This window comes from Spermophilus citellus (assembly GCF_964194105.1).
Source record: "Spermophilus citellus genome assembly, chromosome: 14".
NCBI classification, from domain to species: Eukaryota; Metazoa; Chordata; class Mammalia; order Rodentia; family Sciuridae; genus Spermophilus; species Spermophilus citellus.
This window is the reverse complement of record NC_138194.1, coordinates 2,772,028-2,791,208: the sequence shown is the minus strand read 5'-3', so window position 1 is coordinate 2,791,208 and position 19,181 is coordinate 2,772,028. Positions and strand designations below refer to the sequence as shown.

The 19,181-nt window shown below is 34.7% G+C and overlaps 1 protein-coding gene across 2 annotated transcripts; it reads left to right on the top strand.

The window, feature by feature from the left end:
* The first annotated feature begins 2,374 nt into the window (after positions 1 to 2,374).
* On the top strand, positions 2,375 to 18,840 carry LOC308633244 (transport and Golgi organization protein 1 homolog). 2 transcript variants are annotated; one of them, XM_081265758.1, is made up of 20 exons: positions 2,375 to 2,606; positions 3,423 to 3,511; positions 3,917 to 4,027; positions 5,269 to 5,340; positions 5,520 to 5,624; positions 6,257 to 6,379; positions 6,478 to 6,583; positions 7,602 to 7,657; positions 7,746 to 7,836; positions 8,008 to 8,125; positions 12,837 to 12,938; positions 13,786 to 13,846; positions 13,963 to 13,998; positions 14,074 to 14,141; positions 14,261 to 14,361; positions 14,543 to 14,680; positions 15,650 to 15,726; positions 15,853 to 15,924; positions 17,333 to 17,495; positions 18,506 to 18,840. In XM_081265758.1, the coding sequence occupies exons 1-20, from the start codon at positions 2,411 to 2,413 to the stop codon at positions 18,823 to 18,825; spliced, it is 2,205 nt and encodes a 734-aa protein (XP_081121884.1). In that variant the 5' UTR covers positions 2,375 to 2,410; the 3' UTR covers positions 18,826 to 18,840. The 2 variants fall into 2 exon arrangements, with proteins under 2 accessions (XP_081121884.1, XP_081121885.1); XM_081265759.1 differs by lacking the exon at positions 15,853 to 15,924.
* Positions 18,841 to 19,181: the final 341 nt, after the last annotated feature.

The window sequence follows — 19,181 nt, the reverse complement described above, 5'->3', positions numbered from 1 at the left end:
ATCTTTATTGTACAGATAGAAATACCAGGATTAACAGATTAAACTAATTTACTAATGTTGCATTCTAGTGTAGAAATTAAGAAGGCTCAGCACTTGGTAATAACATATGATGTAATTGGAAAAGGAATATGTGACACTAAGACAACAGCTCATAGTCTCACTCAAGAGGCTGCACAAGATAACCTTGGTTTATGTAGTGCAAAATTTGGCCTTTATTTGTTAGGCTCAGAAGTCTTTTTTTTTCCTTGAGCTATCTGTGACCTAGCAGTTATATTTGTAAGTAGTTCTCAAAGTGTGGTTCCTGACCAGAAGCACAGCATTACTTGGTAACGGGTTAGAATTCAAAGCTCTTTGACCTCTCCTGAATCAGAAACCGTGTGGATGGGGATAGGTTCCTAAAGTAACCTGTTTTAATAAGCATTCCAAGTGATTCTGATGCATGTTACATTTGAGAACCACTAATTAGAAAGAAATTAGCACATTTATCTAAGGGCATGTGTAAGAATTTAACAGCAGTATTTTTTTAAATATCCAAAAATTAGGAATAAACCAATTTATCTCTTGAAAGGAAATGGACAAATTTTGGTATAGTCATAATACCACAGTTAAAATGAATTAACCTGTTGCCTACATGCTGCTAATTTTTTGTTTGTTTGTTTGTGGTACTGGACATTAAACCCCCTGTTACCTACATGGAATAATACCAGAGACATATTGAATAAGAAAATAAATTTGTAAAATTAATATTATTTGTGTAAGTCCATAAAAATACAAAATATACAGTGCATTGAGAATGCAAAATGTATTGTAATGAGAAGTGATAATGTAAGAATTGGACTGGATTTGTAGCAAATTATGATTATGGTTGCTGTGAGGAAGGAGTGATGAGAACATAGAAGTGTATAGGGAGTATAGGGAATGAAAAAAATAGACAAAATATTATAGTACTTGTTAATTTGGGTTTTGAGTTTATTGCTTGCATTTTTTCCATATTTAAAATAGTATTTTAAATCCAGGCATGGTGGTGCATGCCTGTAATTCCAGCTGTTTGGGAGGCTAAGGCAGAGGAGGATTCTAAGTTCAAGACCAACCTTGGCAACTTATTGAGACCTTGCCTCAAAAAGGGCTGGAGTTGGGATTGTGGATCAGTGGCAGAGCGCTTGCCTCACATATGTGAAGCACTGGGTTCGATCCTCAGCACCACATAAAAATGAAAATATTGAAAAAAAAGGGCTGGAAATGTAGCTCACTGGTAGAGAGCACCCCTGGGTTCAATTCCCAGTGCCATGAAAATAAAATATTATTTGAAAATAAAAATGAAAGATAAGGAAGCGTCAAGACAACATGAGAGAAATTGGTATGAAAATTTGTTCTCCTGGTCTCCTTGGCTAACTACTCGTACACGGCTGTATCCGATCCATTGCTGATAGTCCTCTTAGGGTTTTTAATTGGACCCTGCATCTTTAACTGTTTATTTAATAAGATGTATAAAACAAAAAATACATTCTGTAAAACTGATGGTCCTCCATACTCACTACAGTAGCTGTAAACCAATGATGATTAATTAATGATTTGACTAGTTCCATAAAACCAGTGGGGAATGTTATAGGCCAGGCTATATAAGCAATGACCAAACAGATTTCATTTTACCCTGAGACTCCATATTACATAAGAAGTGCTTCTCCCATAGGAAAGCCCCATCACTGTACCACATTACTAATTGCCTAGCATAGCCTACTTGCAATACAGAATAGCAGTTCTTACACAATGTAAAATTGTTCTCTTTGGTTCCCATTTTCCTTGGGCAGTGTACCTTATTGGGGAATAATTGATTAGATGTTAGTAGCCATTCTTTAATTTGCATTCAACTAGGGTCACTTTGATCCATTTCTCTTTTGATTATGATTATGAAAAAATCCCAGGAGAAATGAATGAGATGAAAATTTGATTAAGACATTGCATTGTTTCGCTAATGGCTTTATTCAGCTTCTGTACTACTGCTTTCTTGCTTGCTGGTTGCCAAGTCAATCTGGATGTGGTTTTAGCCTTTAAATATCCTAAAATGTTGAGGCTCTAGGCTGTTTCCTGCAGAGACAACTTGTTCCTGTAGGGAGCAGTCCCAGACAGTCAGAATAAAGACTCTCCAATATGGACAAATTATAAGCTATACCAAATATCAAAATTTGCTATAAAATTGAGGTAATGATACTACTCTCCTTGAAAAAAGAAGTAGCTCAGTATAACTGAATGAAGAATGAAGAAAAAAATGTCATTGGTTCTCTTATGAAGTTTTAAACTATAATTTATTTCTCCTCTTGTTTTAGTATATGCAAAAAGTAAATTATTTTATAGTAAATTATTTTAAATTTTTCTAATATATATTCACTTTCAGAATGATTTAAGGCTACAGATGGAAGCTCAGCGCATAAGCCTTTCAGTGGTTTATTCAGCTCATGTGGATCAGGTTCGTGAATATATGGAAAATGAAAAAGATAAAGCTCTTTGCAGTCTTAAAGAGGAGCTTATTTCTACTCAAGAGGAAAAGATCAATGAACTTCAGAAAATATACCAGTTAGAACTACAGAATGTAAAAACACAAGAAACAGGTAAATAGTTTCTGACTTATAATTACCATGAAGCATCACTTAGAGTCCACCATTTCATAATTCTGTCCTTAGAACTCACAGGGGAAGGTGACTTGTGTATCTAAGCCCTAGTCTTATTTGTTCATATAATCATTGGATATTCATTCAAGTGCTAGAGAAAACTAAAATTACTGAGTCATTTTCCCATAGGAAATCATAATCTATTGGGAAAGCATATATAAAATAAACTGAAAATTTCTGAAATATAATGAATGGAGGGAGAAAAAAGAGTCTTGTCTTTCCTGGGGAGATGACTAGGATGAGGGTATGGACAAGAGTAATTAGGTTGGAAATTTGGGGAAGGCTATGGAGTCTTAAGCATTGAGCTCTATCTAAGATTGCATCCATTTGGGAGAACTGGGAATTCAGGTCGTGTTAGCTAGAAAAAACTGGAGAGATTGGAAGGAGCTTGATCAGGAAAGGTTTTATGTACCCTGATGAAACATGTTTATGTTTTATGCTATTGGTGATAAGACCTACAGCAGGATTTTAAATAGTGGGAGTAACAATAAGATTTTTATTTTAAGGTGATACCATTAGGATCAGTTGGAAAGGATGAAATTATTGATGGGAAGACCAGCCAGATTGAATTGAGTATGATAGAAAGTTAAGTTCAACACTTATTGCTAATAAGCATAGATTGCTTTTTAAAAGCATAATAGTTATGCTAAGAAGTATTTCCTCATAGTACCATATAACATGTCTTTGCTTTTAGTAGATTGAGTAATTGAATTTCATTTAGTGATTGTAATAATCTTGTGTATTTCCCCCTTTTAGTCAATGAACAGCAAATTTCCAAAAAGGTGAACAATTTCATGAAAGAAAATGAAGAACTAATGCAGAAATTGTCAAATTATGAACAGAAGGTATGATTATTTTTTTGTTTCTTTCTCCCTTGGTTCTAGCTTGAAGCATTTCTACCTGTTTTAATTTAAAAATCGTATTTTAAAATTTTAGTTTCATTATTTCCTACAAATCATCCAAATTCTAAGCAGTCATATGTATTAAGTACTGCTTTCTTCTAGAAAGGGTCACTTGTCTGGAAGTAACTTGTATAGTAGCACTATAATTTGTGTATCTTAATTCTGAATGCTTTATTTACATAGATAAAGGAATCAAAGAAACAGGTCCAAGAGATCATGAAACAAAATATGATTCTTTCTGATGAAGCAAATAAATATAAGGTAAAAATCTCTTCTTTGGGGGAATTACATTCTAAACTCAAAAGTAAATGTAATGAGTGAGTAATCTTGACACCCTTTTTTTTCCAGGATAAAATGAAGCTTCTTGAAAAAGCTAAAGAACTTCTGGATGAGAGAGATGAAAATCTTCATGTTATGTTAGAATCTGAGAGAGAACAGAAAGCTAAGAATCAGGACTTGGTAAGAGTTTTGCTGCTAAGTGTTACTGCAATTTGGCTTTTGAAATATTTTGTAAAATTGGTTAAGTTGAACTTAGTCCAGCTGTTAACTAAAGTAAGATTAGGAGTCAAGGAAGTTGAACCCACTTCTGCCCATTTTGTGGAACTTTTAAGTATTGATACAACAATACTTTTTATGGGCCTAGGAAATATTTTTATTCTCAACCTTGGATAATTTTCATATTGCTTTGCTCTGCCCTTGGAAACATGCAGAACAACTAAAAAACTATTGTCCAGTTGAACAGTATTTGTTTACTTTTTACTTGAAAGAGTAATGAATTAATCAATTTTCTGTACTTAAAAAAATTTTACTTACATATTTAATTTTCAATTTCTATAAGTTTCTGTAATTACATAAAAGTTGCAAAAGATAGTAGAGAGTGTGTTCTGAAATATCCTACCCCCAAGTAAGCTTGATCACCTAGCTGAGGTAGTATTTATAAGATCTCTCCACTGTAAAAATTCTTTCCAATCCTTTTCATATTGTATTCCTTGGAAGTTACCATGCACAGCCCACAGTTAAAGTATGAAGAGTTACAAGCTCAGGATGCAGCTCATGGTAGAGCACTTGCCTAGCATGCATGAGGCCCAGGATTCAATCCCAGGCATTTCAAACAAAGATTGCAGAGTTATGTCCACTTCCTTAAGGAGCGAGTATCTTTATAAATTTTTTGGAATTCTTCTGTATGTGAGATTAGTCTATTGTTCCTTAAATTTTATCATTTTTTACTTCAGATAAGAAAATTTTTAAAATGATCTTGGGAAATTTTTTTCTCTATCACTAGAGAAACAATTACTAATTTGAACTGGTTTACTTGAAACAGTAATTAATTAGTTAAGTTTCTATGCTTTAAAACATTTTATTTACTTATTGCATTATGATTTTCTATACTTTGACCTTTTTTTCTGGTTATCTCATAAACAGTAAGGTTGTGGATGCCATGAAATATTTATGACTTCATTTCCCTCATCTCTTTCAGTTCTTGATTTTTTGCTTAGTCCAAAAAGCTGAATGCCCTGCATTTACCTGAAATGTAATGGGATGGCTTGACAAAAGTTTTGTTGTGTTTATCTTTTTTAGTATATATATGTGTGTGTGTGTATATATATATGTGTGTGTGTGTGTACACACACACATATATATATATCAGTATTTCTACTGAAATCATAATGCATATTTTGTGTTCTGTTTTCACCTGGCAGATAATGGAAAATAAGAAATCTATAGAGAAGCTTAAAGATGTCATTTCAGTGAATACGTCTGAACTTTCAGAGGTAAAGCTGCCAACTCTTGCTAATGGATATTAATACTACATCTTATTTTTGTTGCAGACCAAAAATTTGAGGTGTGCTAAAATGTGCAAAAAATGAGAACTATATGATGTCTGGTTTGGGAAAGTATAACTTTGTTTTTTCTTTGGAATTAATTCACTAACTGTAGTGTTTTGCATTAGCTTCGAATTCTCCTTAATGAAGCTAAGCTTCGTGAAGAGAAGGTGAAGTTGGAATGCTGTCAGCTTCAGAAAGAAAATACCATGCTTAAGAAGAAGAATGAACAGGTAAAGAAAATTTGATGTCATACATAATGTAAACTAGAGAAGTGAATATCATTATCTTGTATCTTTCTTGGATCTGTTTCTGAGGTAAGGAATATTCATGTAGGACCTTTTCTAGATATGCAATGCTCCCCAAATTGAGTGCATATATATGGTCTCCATCTGTTTTGGATTTTTGGATTATTGCTTTTCTTATCAAATGTCAATCAGTTATTAACTTGCATAGCCTCAAAGAAACTTTTTAAACCAGAAAATTAAGTATTTTATGATCCTCTTTTGAGTAGTTACTGATTCACCGGCCAAGGGAAGATTACATGATAAGGAATCTAAATTTAGGAGATAGTCATATGTGCCCAGCCATTCCTGCTGGAGGTAAATTATTTGAATTGGCAGCAATTTTCTGGGGAATGCAATAAACAGGGTCAACTTCCTGGTAGCTCTGATGTTCTTACTGCAGCTGTGAGAGTTGGGGCCACTCTGCCCTCTTCCTTAACCAAGGTCTCAACCCCCTCGATTGAGGCAGGCCACTGAGGAGTATGGCTCTCTATTTCTTTGTCTAAGTCTTGTAGTCCTGATATATCCAGTGCAGAAACCCCTCCCTAACCCATAGGAATTCATGTGTTTTGACTTTTCAGTTGCAGCAGGAAGTCCAAGACTGGAGTACATCACACGCTGAGCTCAGTGAACAAATGAAATCATTTGAGAAGTCCCAGAAAGATTTACAAGTAGCTCTTAGTCACAAAGATGATACTGTTAATGTAAGTTTATACTCCAAATACATGTTTCATCTCATGAATTCTCCTGAAATCTTCTGAATTAAAATTGAGAGTCTTCCAACCTTTTGCTTCTTTTCTAGGCTTTGACTAATTGCATCACACAGTTGAATCGGTTACAATGTGAATCTGAATCTGAGGATCAAAGTAGAGATGCGTCAGATGAATTAACCAATGGAGAGGTAGCAGGTAAGATCAGTCTCAGGAAGGTTGAATCCTTTTTTGCTTTCCTGTCTTTAATTAAGTATACAGATGCTACTTTTCAGCTGGCTGAATTTCTTCTTAAGCTTCAGGGTTGTAGACACATATCACTGGATCTATAGATATGTCTGTTGCATTGGCAGAGGTGGGTTGCTGGGGTATAATGTAGCAATAGGCATGTGAAGAACACTGACTTTTTCTATCCCATTGAAAACTAGTAAGTACACTGCAGCTACAATAGTCACATCCTATACCTCTAAGTATTGAACATTGTACAGTAAGAGAAATTTATTTCTTAACTTATTCAGATGATACTTGATTTTGATACTCATCATCTCTATGGCTCTGTGGTTTTAAGGTCCACAGTCAGTCTTAAGAGTCCGGAGGTAGTTGGAACCATAAACTAAGGCTGTGAGAACAGAGGCTAGAGACTATCAGAAAGCTAGAGAGGGAGTGTAACAGTGTTTACTGATGAGGAAAATATTTCCAGATGTTTTCTCCCAAGTTAGATATTGCTTACATAGCAAGTATTTCAAACCACACCTGGTAGTAGATTCAGGGAGAAAATAGAGGATTGAATCTTTCTAAACAAGACACTTACTTGCCCAGGTGAAGATAGATCTGAGAGAGAAGAAAAGCTTTTATCTTACAAGAATAGCATAGATAACATTTTAGTTGTGCATACTAGAAATTCACCTTTTTTTTGAGACAGACACAGTACTTTTATTTATTTTTATGCTGAGGATCAAACTCAGTGCCTCACACATGCTAGGTGAGCACTCTACCACTGAGCCACAACCCCAGTCTGAAATTCACCTCTCTCTTTTTTTCTTTTTTAAATCTAAGCTTGCAATTCTCTTAAAAGTCATTAGTCTAATCAGTTTAATTATTTAATTGATTTTTTTTCTTTTGGTGTTTGAACACAATCATTCTTTAGTTTGGGGAAGTTAGGAGAATATAGAGTTAAAAGTAAGGAAAGAAAAAGCTAAAGTCTTTTGTTTTTTAGGTGATCGGAAGGAGAAGATCAAAGATCAAATTAAGCAGATGATGGATGTCTCTCGGGTATAGTTCTTTGTAAGAGTCCCATAGTGCCTGTGAATTCTTCCTGTGCCTCACTTTTAAGAATACCTCTCTTTTCTGCAATTTTTAGACACAAACTACAATATCAGTAGTTGAAGAGGATCTAAAACTTGTACAACTTAAGCTAACAGCCTCGATGACCACAAAATATAATCTAGAAGGTGGGTTCTTCTTGAGAAGAAATTGCCATGTTGGAAAGACTTAAAATTTTATTGGAAAGATAAAGAATGGCTTCTTGCTTTCATGCTTCTTACTTTTCTTGGCACTACTCCCTCAAACAAGTTCTTAAGTCCTTGTACACATATAGAGATAAGCTGTTTTATCCTTTACAGACCAAAAAAAGAAATTAGAAAGTGACTGCAATTCACTGGAAGATGAATGCAAAACTCTTAGGCAGAAAGTGGAGATTTTAAATGAACTCTACCAGCAAAATGAGATGGCATTACAAAAGTAAGATTTTCATTGTTTGTTATTGTTATCACTGTGTGAACTAACAGATAATTTTATCTTTTCTTAAGATTATTTACAATTTCTTCTAGTTGTAATAAGTAGAGATTTGTCTTTTTTCCTTTGTGTTTTGTTTCCTATAAGTTGCATTTTTCTTTCCATCGTCAGTCTTAAGAGTCCTGAGGTAGTTGGAACCATAAACTAAGGCTGTGAGGACATCGTAATCAATTGTCAAATTCATATGAAGGCAGGAAGTGGTAAACTGTATTAACAGTCACTGATGTGGAGATACCTCTCAAAGATCTAGACCCTTTCTATGATCCCACTATTTATTTTAATTACCTTTCATTGTGATCAGTTATGTAATTCTAATGTTTTGAACTTGTATATCTAACTCTGGACCTTTAAAAATACTGAGTGATTTGGAATGACATGTTTTAGTAGAATAAAAACTTCAAAAAGGAATAATATTTACTTATTGATGGTACAAGTTTTGGACTTGAATATCTCAGATGTTCACACTAAAAATTGAACTGTGGCAAGGACCTTAGGAGTTATGATTACAGAAGTACTTGTTTGTAGTATATATTTATATATTAATCTTCTCAGTGTGGAGCTAGTTATTTTTTGAAAGTTCATTTGAAGTTTTTAATCCACAAAAATACTTGAATTCTCTAAAAATAGGTTTTTTGTGTCATATTTTATTTGTTTGCACCTGATTTTACTCTTCGGCATATATATATATATAATCTTGTTAAAGCAAAGACAGACCTTCTTACAGACCTAACTATTTTAGGTATTTTGACTTCTGTTGCCTAATTAATGCATTAAATATTGAAACCTTTCCATTAACTTTTCTAAAATTCTTTGATCTCCAAGCGACCTTTTTAGAATCTCGAATTTTTGTTCAGGCCAGTTCTAAATGCCTGGCCTGTTTCAAAGAAACATTTCTCATTTTATCACTTTTTTTAAAAAAGAACACTTGTTTTCTCTGTCCCTACTAGTAATATGAATGACCTAAATGGCAATTAATTTTCTTTGTAATGCAGTTAAATTGTAGCACTATTTTCCTCAACTCCTCCAAAATTCATTCAGTCATCATCTGTGGTTTGTACTCTTTTTACTCATCCCCAGGTACTATGTTAGTTCATGCCTGTGTCATCTTTTCTGTTTCTAACCTAGGTGATCTGTCTTCATTCTCCGTTATTTATATTTTTATATAATTTATTTCAAATTCTTAGTAATTTTCTCTATAGCCGCTTGAGTGGACTTTCTAAAATATAAGTCTGTCCATGTCAATATGTGCCTGTGGTTTATGAAGAATTTGCTTTCTATTTGATGACCTGTTCTTTTTTTCTTCCTTGTATCTTTTTAATAGTTTAAATATTTTTAATCATTTTCCTCATCCCCTGTATAATCTTGATGTAATCATAAATTATAATGGAATTATAATTATATAATTATAATTTTATTCATCTTCTCATAATTTAAAGGCCATGGTATATATTCTGGATTTAATAAAAACCTGACATAGATTAATAGGTTTATTATTTTTTTTATGGTCTCTAAGTACCTCCTGAATCAGATAACTGTTGTGGCATTGTATGTTAGTACTTCATATACTGTGAACTCCACAAGACATTCATTCAATTTATACACATATTTAAAGTTTCTGTAGTTCTGCATTCTACACTGTTGGTTTCTTATTTAAATTATTTTCATTCTATTTGAACATTGTCCTTTAATGATAGATTTGATTAGTGTATCAAAGGTAGTACAAGGATAAACAGAGAATAGTATTTTATCCACTAAATATTGCTACCTTTATAATCTGTATTAGGTTGACATGAACTTCATGATTAGAGTTAAAACCAGTTTCCATTTTTGAAGGATCTTTCTTTTGGCTACTGAATTTTGACTGTTACTTAGTTTTAGCAATTTAAAAATATCCAATTAATTACCATCTGTTTTAATTTTTTTCTTTAAGGAGTCCATTATCATTGTTGTTTGGTCTTATCCCTCCCCTAGTTCCTATAGTCATTTCTCTGTTTTTTAACAGTTGTATTGGGAAGTGCCTAGGTGTAGTTTTCCCCACCCCACCCACATTTTCCTCTTGCAGTTATGTTGCTTGGGACCATTAAACATTTCTTGAATTTTTGAGTCTTTTTCTAAATGTTGATTTTACCTCATTCTCTCTTCTGATTATAATAATGCGTATTAGAATTTGATTTCCCCTGCCTCCTACATTCTGGATTTATTTCTTCTGGATGTTTTCTTCTGACCTGTCTAAAAAGTGCTAGGATTTATTTTACTTCCCAAATCTGCTGCTAAAATCATTCATTGAGTTTAGGATTTTAAAAAGTTCAGGGTTTAAAATATTATTTTAGTTGTAGATGGACATAATATTTTATTTTATTTTTTATAGGATTTTTTTAAGAGAGAGAGAAAGAGAGAATATTTATTTTTTAGTTTTTGGCGGACACAACATCTTTGTATGTGGTGCTGAGGATTGAACTCGGGCTGCACGCATGCCAGGCGAGCGCACTACCGCTTGAGCCACATCCCCAGCCCGACACAATATTTTATTTATTTTATGTGGTGTTGAGGACTGATCCCAGTGCCCCGCACGTGCTTCACCACTGAGCCACAACCCCAGTTCTATTTCAGTACTACAGCTCAAACCCAGGACATTGAGCCATGTGCTCTACTATTGAGCCACCTCCCCAGACTCCTTGCTCTTTCTCATAAGGGACTAGTGTCTTACTGCTTTCCAAGCCATCTTTAATCTCATCATTCTGCCTCTGCCTCCTGAGTATCTTCGACTGTAGGTAGGTCACCACACCCAACTATTTCTTGGTTTTATAGTTTCTAATCCTTTGACAAAATTCATAATCTTTTTTTTTCCTCTTTTGTGGTGCTGGGGTTTGAACTCAGAGCCTTGTGCATGCAAGGCAGCACTCTACCAACTAAACTATATTCCCAGCCCTGAAATTCATAATCTTGACTTTACTTTTTTGACTATATAAAGCACAGCGATTTTAAAACATGTGCAGATAACCCCATTAGGTGGTTTCCTTTTCTGTGGGATTTTTTCTCACAGAATTTTGTCATATGGAGTGCCTGGTCAGTTTTGATTGGCTAACATTGTTGTGATAATTATAGATGAAATTTGAGGACTAAGATGAAGTTATCTTCTTATAGAAAAGTGTTGAGGTTACTTGAGTAAGATTGTCACTTTAAACTTAGCAATTAAGATAATTCAAAAATGACTTGTCTTTTCAATGTTTCAGTATTGTTCCTTTTGGATTTTTTGCCTGTTCATCACTTAAGTGTGCAGTACTTTCTAATCTAAACTCAAAGGCTAGGGCTTTTATTAAGGGTCCCTTTATTTGTAGCCCCAAACACTTCTTTTTTCCTCTAAGCCCAGGAATTTGATGAAGGCTTAGTTCAGACTCATTATATCTTTGTGTTATCTTCAATATGTGGGTAAACCTAGGAGAAAAGTACCATAAAGTGCCAGCCTTACTTGTAATTCTGAGATTCCTTTTTCTAATGGATCTTGGCCACATACATATATCTTCACTGCCTTTTTAGCTTGGATCCTTTCAAACACAATTTTATATTCTTATAAAGATGTTTTAAATGTTCTTAGTGCTCTCAGACTAACTCTTTGATAATTGGAAACAAAATTCTCTCTGTCCTTCAAGATTCAGTTTTCTCCATATTCCTTCTTAAGCCAGTGGGGAAAATTATTATATTCCTTTAGGCGTCATTTATACCTGAAACAGTGAGCTCTTTTATTCTTTAGCATCTTACAAGGTAACTAGTATATTATAGCCACTCATAAAATACTTGCTGAAGAATTAAATGAGAAGCTATATAAGAATATATAATCCCCTTTTTCTATTTGGTATCAATAATCCTTTTTTACTATAATTCTTCTGATTTATGGAAAATTAAGTTTCAAGTTAATTATCTTTTGAATTGGAACTATGGCTAAAGTAGTACAAGGATAGCAGAAAATAGTATTTTTTAAATCATTAAATGTGGCTACCTTTGTCTCAGTAGATGAACATCTTGAGTTTCATGATCAGAGTTAAAACTTGTCAGTAGATAATACTCTGATCGTGGGTCAGTTTGGCTTCTTTTTCTGGTTGACAGACATTATCAAAACTCAGATTTGTCTTTTTGCTTAATTGCAATTCTTTTGAAATAGATATCTAAAGTGTGAAAAATGTTCTGTGGTTAATTGCATAGCTAAAAGACATATTCTAGAAGATTTTTTCTTTGACTGACTATATCTTTATTATGGTACCAGTCTTGGATTGAGAAAAGAGTTCCTCCATGACAAAGATATACTTAGTGTCCTACCCATGGCAGAAACGAGAAAAGAATTATCCCCTGCTTTATCCTAATATGTTTAATGATGTTAGGTTGATCAGTCCTGATCTTCCACATTGAAGTAAAGTGAGTTTTTATTATCTTACACACAGGATACTTGCCCTTGGGGCACATGTTGTTTTCACATTTATTTTATTTACTGGTAAGTAGAGAATTAAGAGGAGAAGTTAGAAAATGTAAGTGATTTGCCAGAGTTTGATTTACAAAATTGCAGGTTTGAATTCCTATTTTATGTGCTTAAGCATTTTATAGAATTGTGGGAAGTGATATTCACAGAGAGAAACTTTTGATTTGATAACTGGCTTTATTTTAGGAAACGGAGCCAGGAAGAATATGAGAGACTAGAAAAAGAGCAGTGGCTGTCAGCTGCAGATGAAAAGGTGGTTTCCGCTGTACAGGAAGTTAAAAATTACAAGTGAGTTCAGTTTCTAAAGGAGGGTGTCAATGTCTAATGAACTAGTGTTAGCTTTCTTTTTTAATCTTTTTTTACATTATGTAGATAGAAGAAAATAGCATGGAAGTATAAATAACGAGAGGATATGAATACATTCAATTCACACAGGAGAAAAAATAAATTTCAACTTTACAAATGAAAAATGTTAACAAAAATTTACTTATACCCAATGGGCAAGACCATAGGGAACTTGGTCAATGCAAACAGTTCTGAGGGTTTTGTATGTTGTAGTAATTCTTTAAGAAATCAGTTTGCTGTGTGATGTATCAAGACCCACAAAAGTGTGGCATTTGATAGACCTTGGAAATCTTCTATGGATATAATTTGAAAAAAAGAAAAAAAGTTTTAAGGAGGAAGATATTTCTAGCAGAATTACTTGAGAACACACTGATAAACAGTTAAGGAAATTATAATTTATCATTCAGAATCTCTAGCAATTAAATGATAAAGAAGTTATTAGTATTAGGTTTTTATTTTATTTATTTATTTATTTTTGGTGCTTTACTACTAAGCTACATCCTTAGACCTTTTTTTTACTTTGAGACAGGGTCTCAGTTGCATAGGTTCCCACTTAATTGCTGAGACTGACCTCGAACTTGTGATCCTCCTGCCTCAGCTTCCCAATCGTTGGGATTACTGGCATGTGGCATTGCACCTGGCCTGTAGTATTAGTTTTGATCACACTGGATTCATATAACTATAGAAATGTTTTTCTTATGTATGATAAAGTCTTTAAAAGTATAGCTGATGGAATAAAGGGAAAATGGTCAGAATGTTTCAAATGTTATTCAATTGTTGTAATTCTTAGGCGGAGAATTGAAGAGATGGAAGAAGAATTACAGAAAACCGAGCGCTCATTTAAAAACCAGGTAGTAATTAATACTGTCCTGTAGTTGCAGAATTCTTTGATATCTAATACAGACAATTATAGGCTATTATAATGAGTCCCTAAAAACATATTTTTTTAATGTTTTGTCCTTTTCAGATTGCTATGAATGAGAAGAAAGCTCATGATAACTGGGTAAGATTTTTTCCCCCTTTTCTTTATTTTGTGATAGCCTACCGCAACTGAATTTGAATATTTTCTCTTTAATAGCTCAAAGCTCGGTCTGCAGAAAGAGCTTTAGCTGCAGAGAAAAGGGAAGCTGCTAATTTGAGACAGAAGTATGTGATTTTGGTATCTTACTATATGTTTTATAGTGTTTTAAGGTTATGCTAGATATTATCTATGAAGGAATAGATTGCTGTTTCATAATTCAGCCCATTCTTTCTCAATATTCAAGACTATTGGAAATGGCCCAAAAGATGGCACTGCGGCAATATGAACCCGTGATTGTAAAATCTATGCCGGGAAGACCAAATTTACAAAATCCTCCTCGGAGAGGTAGGGGACACTTTGTAAAAGGAGCTATTTTATTTCTTGGTGCAGAATGTATGTAAATTACTTTTTATTTCTGTGTGTAATGGTTATGAAATAATCTGAATGATTTGCTAAAGCGGGAGGTGAGGGTTGGTGTCAGGGAGAAGGCTGCCTTAAAGTAGTAACATGGCATTGTTGTCTTTAGGCCCACTGAGCCATAATGGCTCTTTTGGTCCATCCCCCGTGAGTGGTGGAGAATGTTCCCCTCCACTGCTAACAGAGCCAGCTGGGAGACCTCCTTCTGCTACTCTTAATCGAAAGGATACGCCTAGAAACGGATTTGGTGAGCATTCACATGTTGCTTTATAGTAAACTGCTTCAAGGTTTTGTTTTTTTCCCCTTTTGAATATTCTAATGAAAACATAGAATTTGGGCCTGAACAATATATAGAAGATAATTTTGTACTTTATCTTAGTGAATGTTTTCTGTAAAATCTGTTCTAGAATAGAAAACATTTTTTTTTTCCTGGAGGTCCCTGTATTGTTTTTTTCTTTTAAATTTTACACTGTGAAGTGTAAACCTTTATCTTTAAATTAAATCTCTATGGTGTTCCTTTCCCAAATATTATAAAAGTAGTCTTAAACTTTATGTAGCATACATATTTCCAACATGAAATACTGAGTCTTATTTCCAATTCTAAACAGGACTGTAGTCTTGGTAAGATTGGAAGTCAGGTTATACAGACTAAAGAAAAGCCAGCCTATACATACTTCAAGTCTATAGCTTAAAGTTTAGGACCAGTACTTATTAATCTGCTGTTCTATCAACCCAAGGCAGTTCTTTATTTTACTTAAGTATCTTCATAAATTGTGATTTACGTATTGGGCAACACATTTTTTTAAAAAACGTATTTTTAATTGTAGATGGACATGATATCTTTATTTATTTTTTAAATGTGTGCTGAGAATCAAACCCAGTGCGTCACACATGCTAGGCAAACACTCTACAACTGAGCTATGACCCCAACCCCTGGGAAACCCATGTTTCATGTTGCTTTCTAGTTATTGTTGAACCCTGACCTGTCCACCAGTGGTTTATTTCTTTTGAAAAATACATACAAGGGCTCTGATCTTCCTTTCCCAAGGGTCAATGGATGGACCTTTACCTCGTACTGGTCTTCTGAGGCATCTGGGAAACCCGTTGCCTCTGGTAAAGGGACCAAGTAATTTCAAAGAATCTGTAATTGTGGATGGAGGATTTTTATTCTTTTCATGTTAGAATAAGTCTGAATCCATTCTTTGATCTCTAACAGACCCAGGATGTGGTCCAGCTCACGTGAACAACAGCTCCAGAAGTTCTTCTCCAGCTAAGGTGACAAATGAGGGCAAGGTAAGTTCTGTAGTTACTGTGAATCATGTGGTCATGCAGGAACATGTAGCTTTCCTACAGTACTTGCTCTTTGCTTTATCCTTCTTTGTGTTCTATTGGTACTATCCCATTTGTTTTTTTAAAAAGCAAACTGTTCCCCAAGAACCTGAGACCTCCTCAGTCTCCACCATTACTTCTTTGACTGAGCATCCAGTTGGAGTAAGTACTTAGAGGTTGAGAACTGAATTGGGTTTTATTCTGTGCATTTCTGGGAAGGATATTCAGAGCATGACACTGATCTTGTTTGCTTTAAACTGCATGCAATATTGAGCTTACTTTTCTCCTTCACTTGGGAATGTTGCTTAAGTGTGTACAACTATAATGAACTACAGAATGTGAAAAGTTATCACTCTAACTTTATATGGTGTTTTGTGTTGAATGTTCTAAGGCAAAGTAAATTCATTATAAATTACATAATTCATCATTTTTATTTTTGTTTGGAAGAATGTTATTTAAGAATTCCTCCACTTGTGCAAACCCTATTTTGAGTGATTTGAATTAGACTGGTATCAGATTTTCTGAAAGTGAAATACTGTTTCAGTTAAACAATGATAATCTGAAATGACCTCTTGAGCCAGTCCCAAGAAATGGTCTCATTTGTTCACATAAGTGTATTCTCTTGTAACTGTGTTGCTATTATATCTGGTAGGTCTTCTGCAGCTCTATAATAAAATAAATTTTTAATTGTTTAGTTTCAAACCCACTACTCATAGGAAATGATAAATCAATATCTCAAATGGTGTACAGTAAATGAAAGTAAATATTAAAGCCTTGTCTTCCTAATTTGTGTATATAGCACTGTGATGGAAAATACTTCTCAAGTTCCAGTGTATATATATTCCAGGAATATACATCTCTGGAGAAATCTAAGGGCAGCTTAGATTAGACCCCAAATCCCTTTGTAGTAGAAGATTTAAAAGAGAGCAAAGACCCATTGTTAGAGAGGAGTAGAGGTGGGAAAAGCATGGCTTGGAGGCAAACCTGGGATTGAGTTCCTTTAATATGCAGTGTGGCCTTCAACAAATTATGATATTCCATTTGCTTTTGTTCCCTCTTATTTAAAACAAGACAGTCTACTTAAAGATCTCAGAGGTTGAATAATATATGAAAGACTTACTGAAGATACTCTGAATAGTAGCTATTATTACATGGGTAGAGAATGGATTTTTCATTTTATTCTGTTCATTCTTAATATGGAAATAATGAGCTATTGTGATGAAAGGGAAGTGATGGGGAGGGGGGGACTCCCTTTGAAATAGATTGTAGTGAACACAGCATGACATACTGGTCAGAAATCACCTCTGTTAATAACCTCTGCCAGTTCTCTTGCCTTTCCCTTTCCTGTGCAGATATAATCAGTAACAAACTGCTCCCTCTTGTGGCATCCTTCCAACTTCTGTAAGCTGTCAGGGGGAATACACAGGAGGGGTGGGTAGAGTTTTGTTGCACTGATGGTGCTCTCTGGACAGGTGCCTGTTTTGGGTTTTAGCTTTTATCGGTGTTGGTACTTTGTCTTAATATATAGGAATTTTAAAACTTTTAACTGCTTTCAAATCTTAAATTGCAGGTTCATATGGCTATGAAAGGGCCCCCTCCTTTCTCAGGGGTACCCTTCATGGGCCCCCCGATGGGCCCCCCGTTGGGACGGCCTCCACCACCTCCCATTTGCTATGGACCGCCACTTCAGCTCGGTGGGCCTTTTGGGCCTCGGCCAATTCCTCCACCATTTGGTATGATGATCTGAACAGTAGTGATTGACTTATAAATCACATTCATCTTTCATTTCTATTGCTTGCTAAAACGGTTGCTATCTCAGGTCTTAACAATGAAAGGATAAAGCTGAGTACATTTTAACTTTTCCTCCAGTTTTCTGGGACATATGGGACACTACATAATCTTATACTGAGATAGGCAATAGCTATCTCTCATAGACAAGGATAAGGGGCTATATACAGAAAATCCAGAAATATTACTTCTGCAGATGTTTGTTGAAAATCTGTTGATGCGCACTGCAATAGATGGAAAGGTGGATGAGACACATGCCATAACTTAAAATTTTGTCACAGATATGAAAATCCTATAACATAAAGTTTGTAATCACCCATAATGGAAGCATAAGCAGTAGGTTATAGAATATAGAAAAGGAAAAGTCAAACCCTCCTTACCTTGAGAAATGTCAGAGGGAAGTGTTAAAGAGGAGGATTTAACAGTGACCTAATAAATGTTGCTGATTTAATTAGGTGGCTGTGGAAGGCCTTTTCCAGGAGGGCATGCACCTTGATTCTGATGGCATGTGTAAAGTCCATGCTGAAATACTTCATGAATTTTTAATGGATACAGTAATAAATAGTGGGATTTCCTTTTATCAAAATTTCTTTGATGTAGTAAAGTTCTTATTTCATAATCTATCATCTTGTCATGGTAATATAGTACTTCCAAATATAAATGGAGCTCTTGTGAGATAGAAATAATTCTGCAATTATATAGTAGGGAAAGAAAAAAGACAAGCCTGGAGCTAGGTAGAGCCATGTTTAAATCCTTAATATGTTGCTTCATGGCTGGTTGGTCAAAGGCTATAACCTAAACTTGTTCCATCTCAGTTTGCCTCATCTGGCAAGTCAGGATGTTCACCAGTTGATGTTCTAGGCTTGGGAGAAATTAAAGACTATATTAACATACTTGAAATCACCCTAGTTCAGAAATTTCTGGGTGTTTACATAACTTCCTTTTTATTTTCCAGGTCCTGGTATGCGTCCACCAATAGGCTTCAGAGAATATGCACCAGGTGTTCCACCTGGAAAACGGGATTTGCCTTTTGACCCTCTTGATTTTTTTCCAGGACCCGCACCAGCACCATTTAGACCTTTAGGCTCATTTGGCCCAAGAGAGTACTTCATTCCTGGTGCCCCATTACCACCTCCAACTCATGGTCCCCAAGACTATGGGCCACCACCTGCTGCAAAAGACTTAATGCCTTCAGGCTTTAAAGATGAACCTCCACCTACACCTAATTCTCAGAGTAGTGAGGGCCGTTCACAGGAGTTAAAACAGGGCCCATAAAATTAACATCTGACACTTACTCAGAAAATGGACTATGAACTATTCATCAAGTTAAAGGATTATTGGCTTCAAAATATAAAAGTTTATTTTAAATGGTTTATGTTTTTAGAATGAAGCTGCCTTGGCGCAGTATACATTTTGAGCCAAAATATTTTCCCCCTTGAATATCCCCCACTTAAGCTAGAGTATCCTTCCAATTTTAAAGTGTGCAATAAGGAATACCTTTGTTTTAGTTAATGTAGCATATACAATTGCTGAATGATTTAGAATATCACAATTATGGACATTTCCTGTGGAAATGCTTTAAGAACATGTATTTCCATTATCCTATTTTTAGTGTATTCCAGTTGATAACA

Bases quoted from the DNA above. Each gene is read 5' to 3' on its own strand.
- LOC308633244 (XM_081265758.1), top strand. From the start codon at position 2,411: ATGGAAGCTCAGCGCATAAGCCTTTCAGTGGTTTATTCAGCTCATGTG. The intron at 7,658-7,745 runs GTATAGTTCTTT...TGCAATTTTTAG, and splicing joins AGATGATGGATGTCTCTCGG to ACACAAACTACAATATCAGT. The intron at 17,496-18,505 runs GTATGATGATCT...TTTATTTTCCAG, and splicing joins GCCAATTCCTCCACCATTTG to GTCCTGGTATGCGTCCACCA.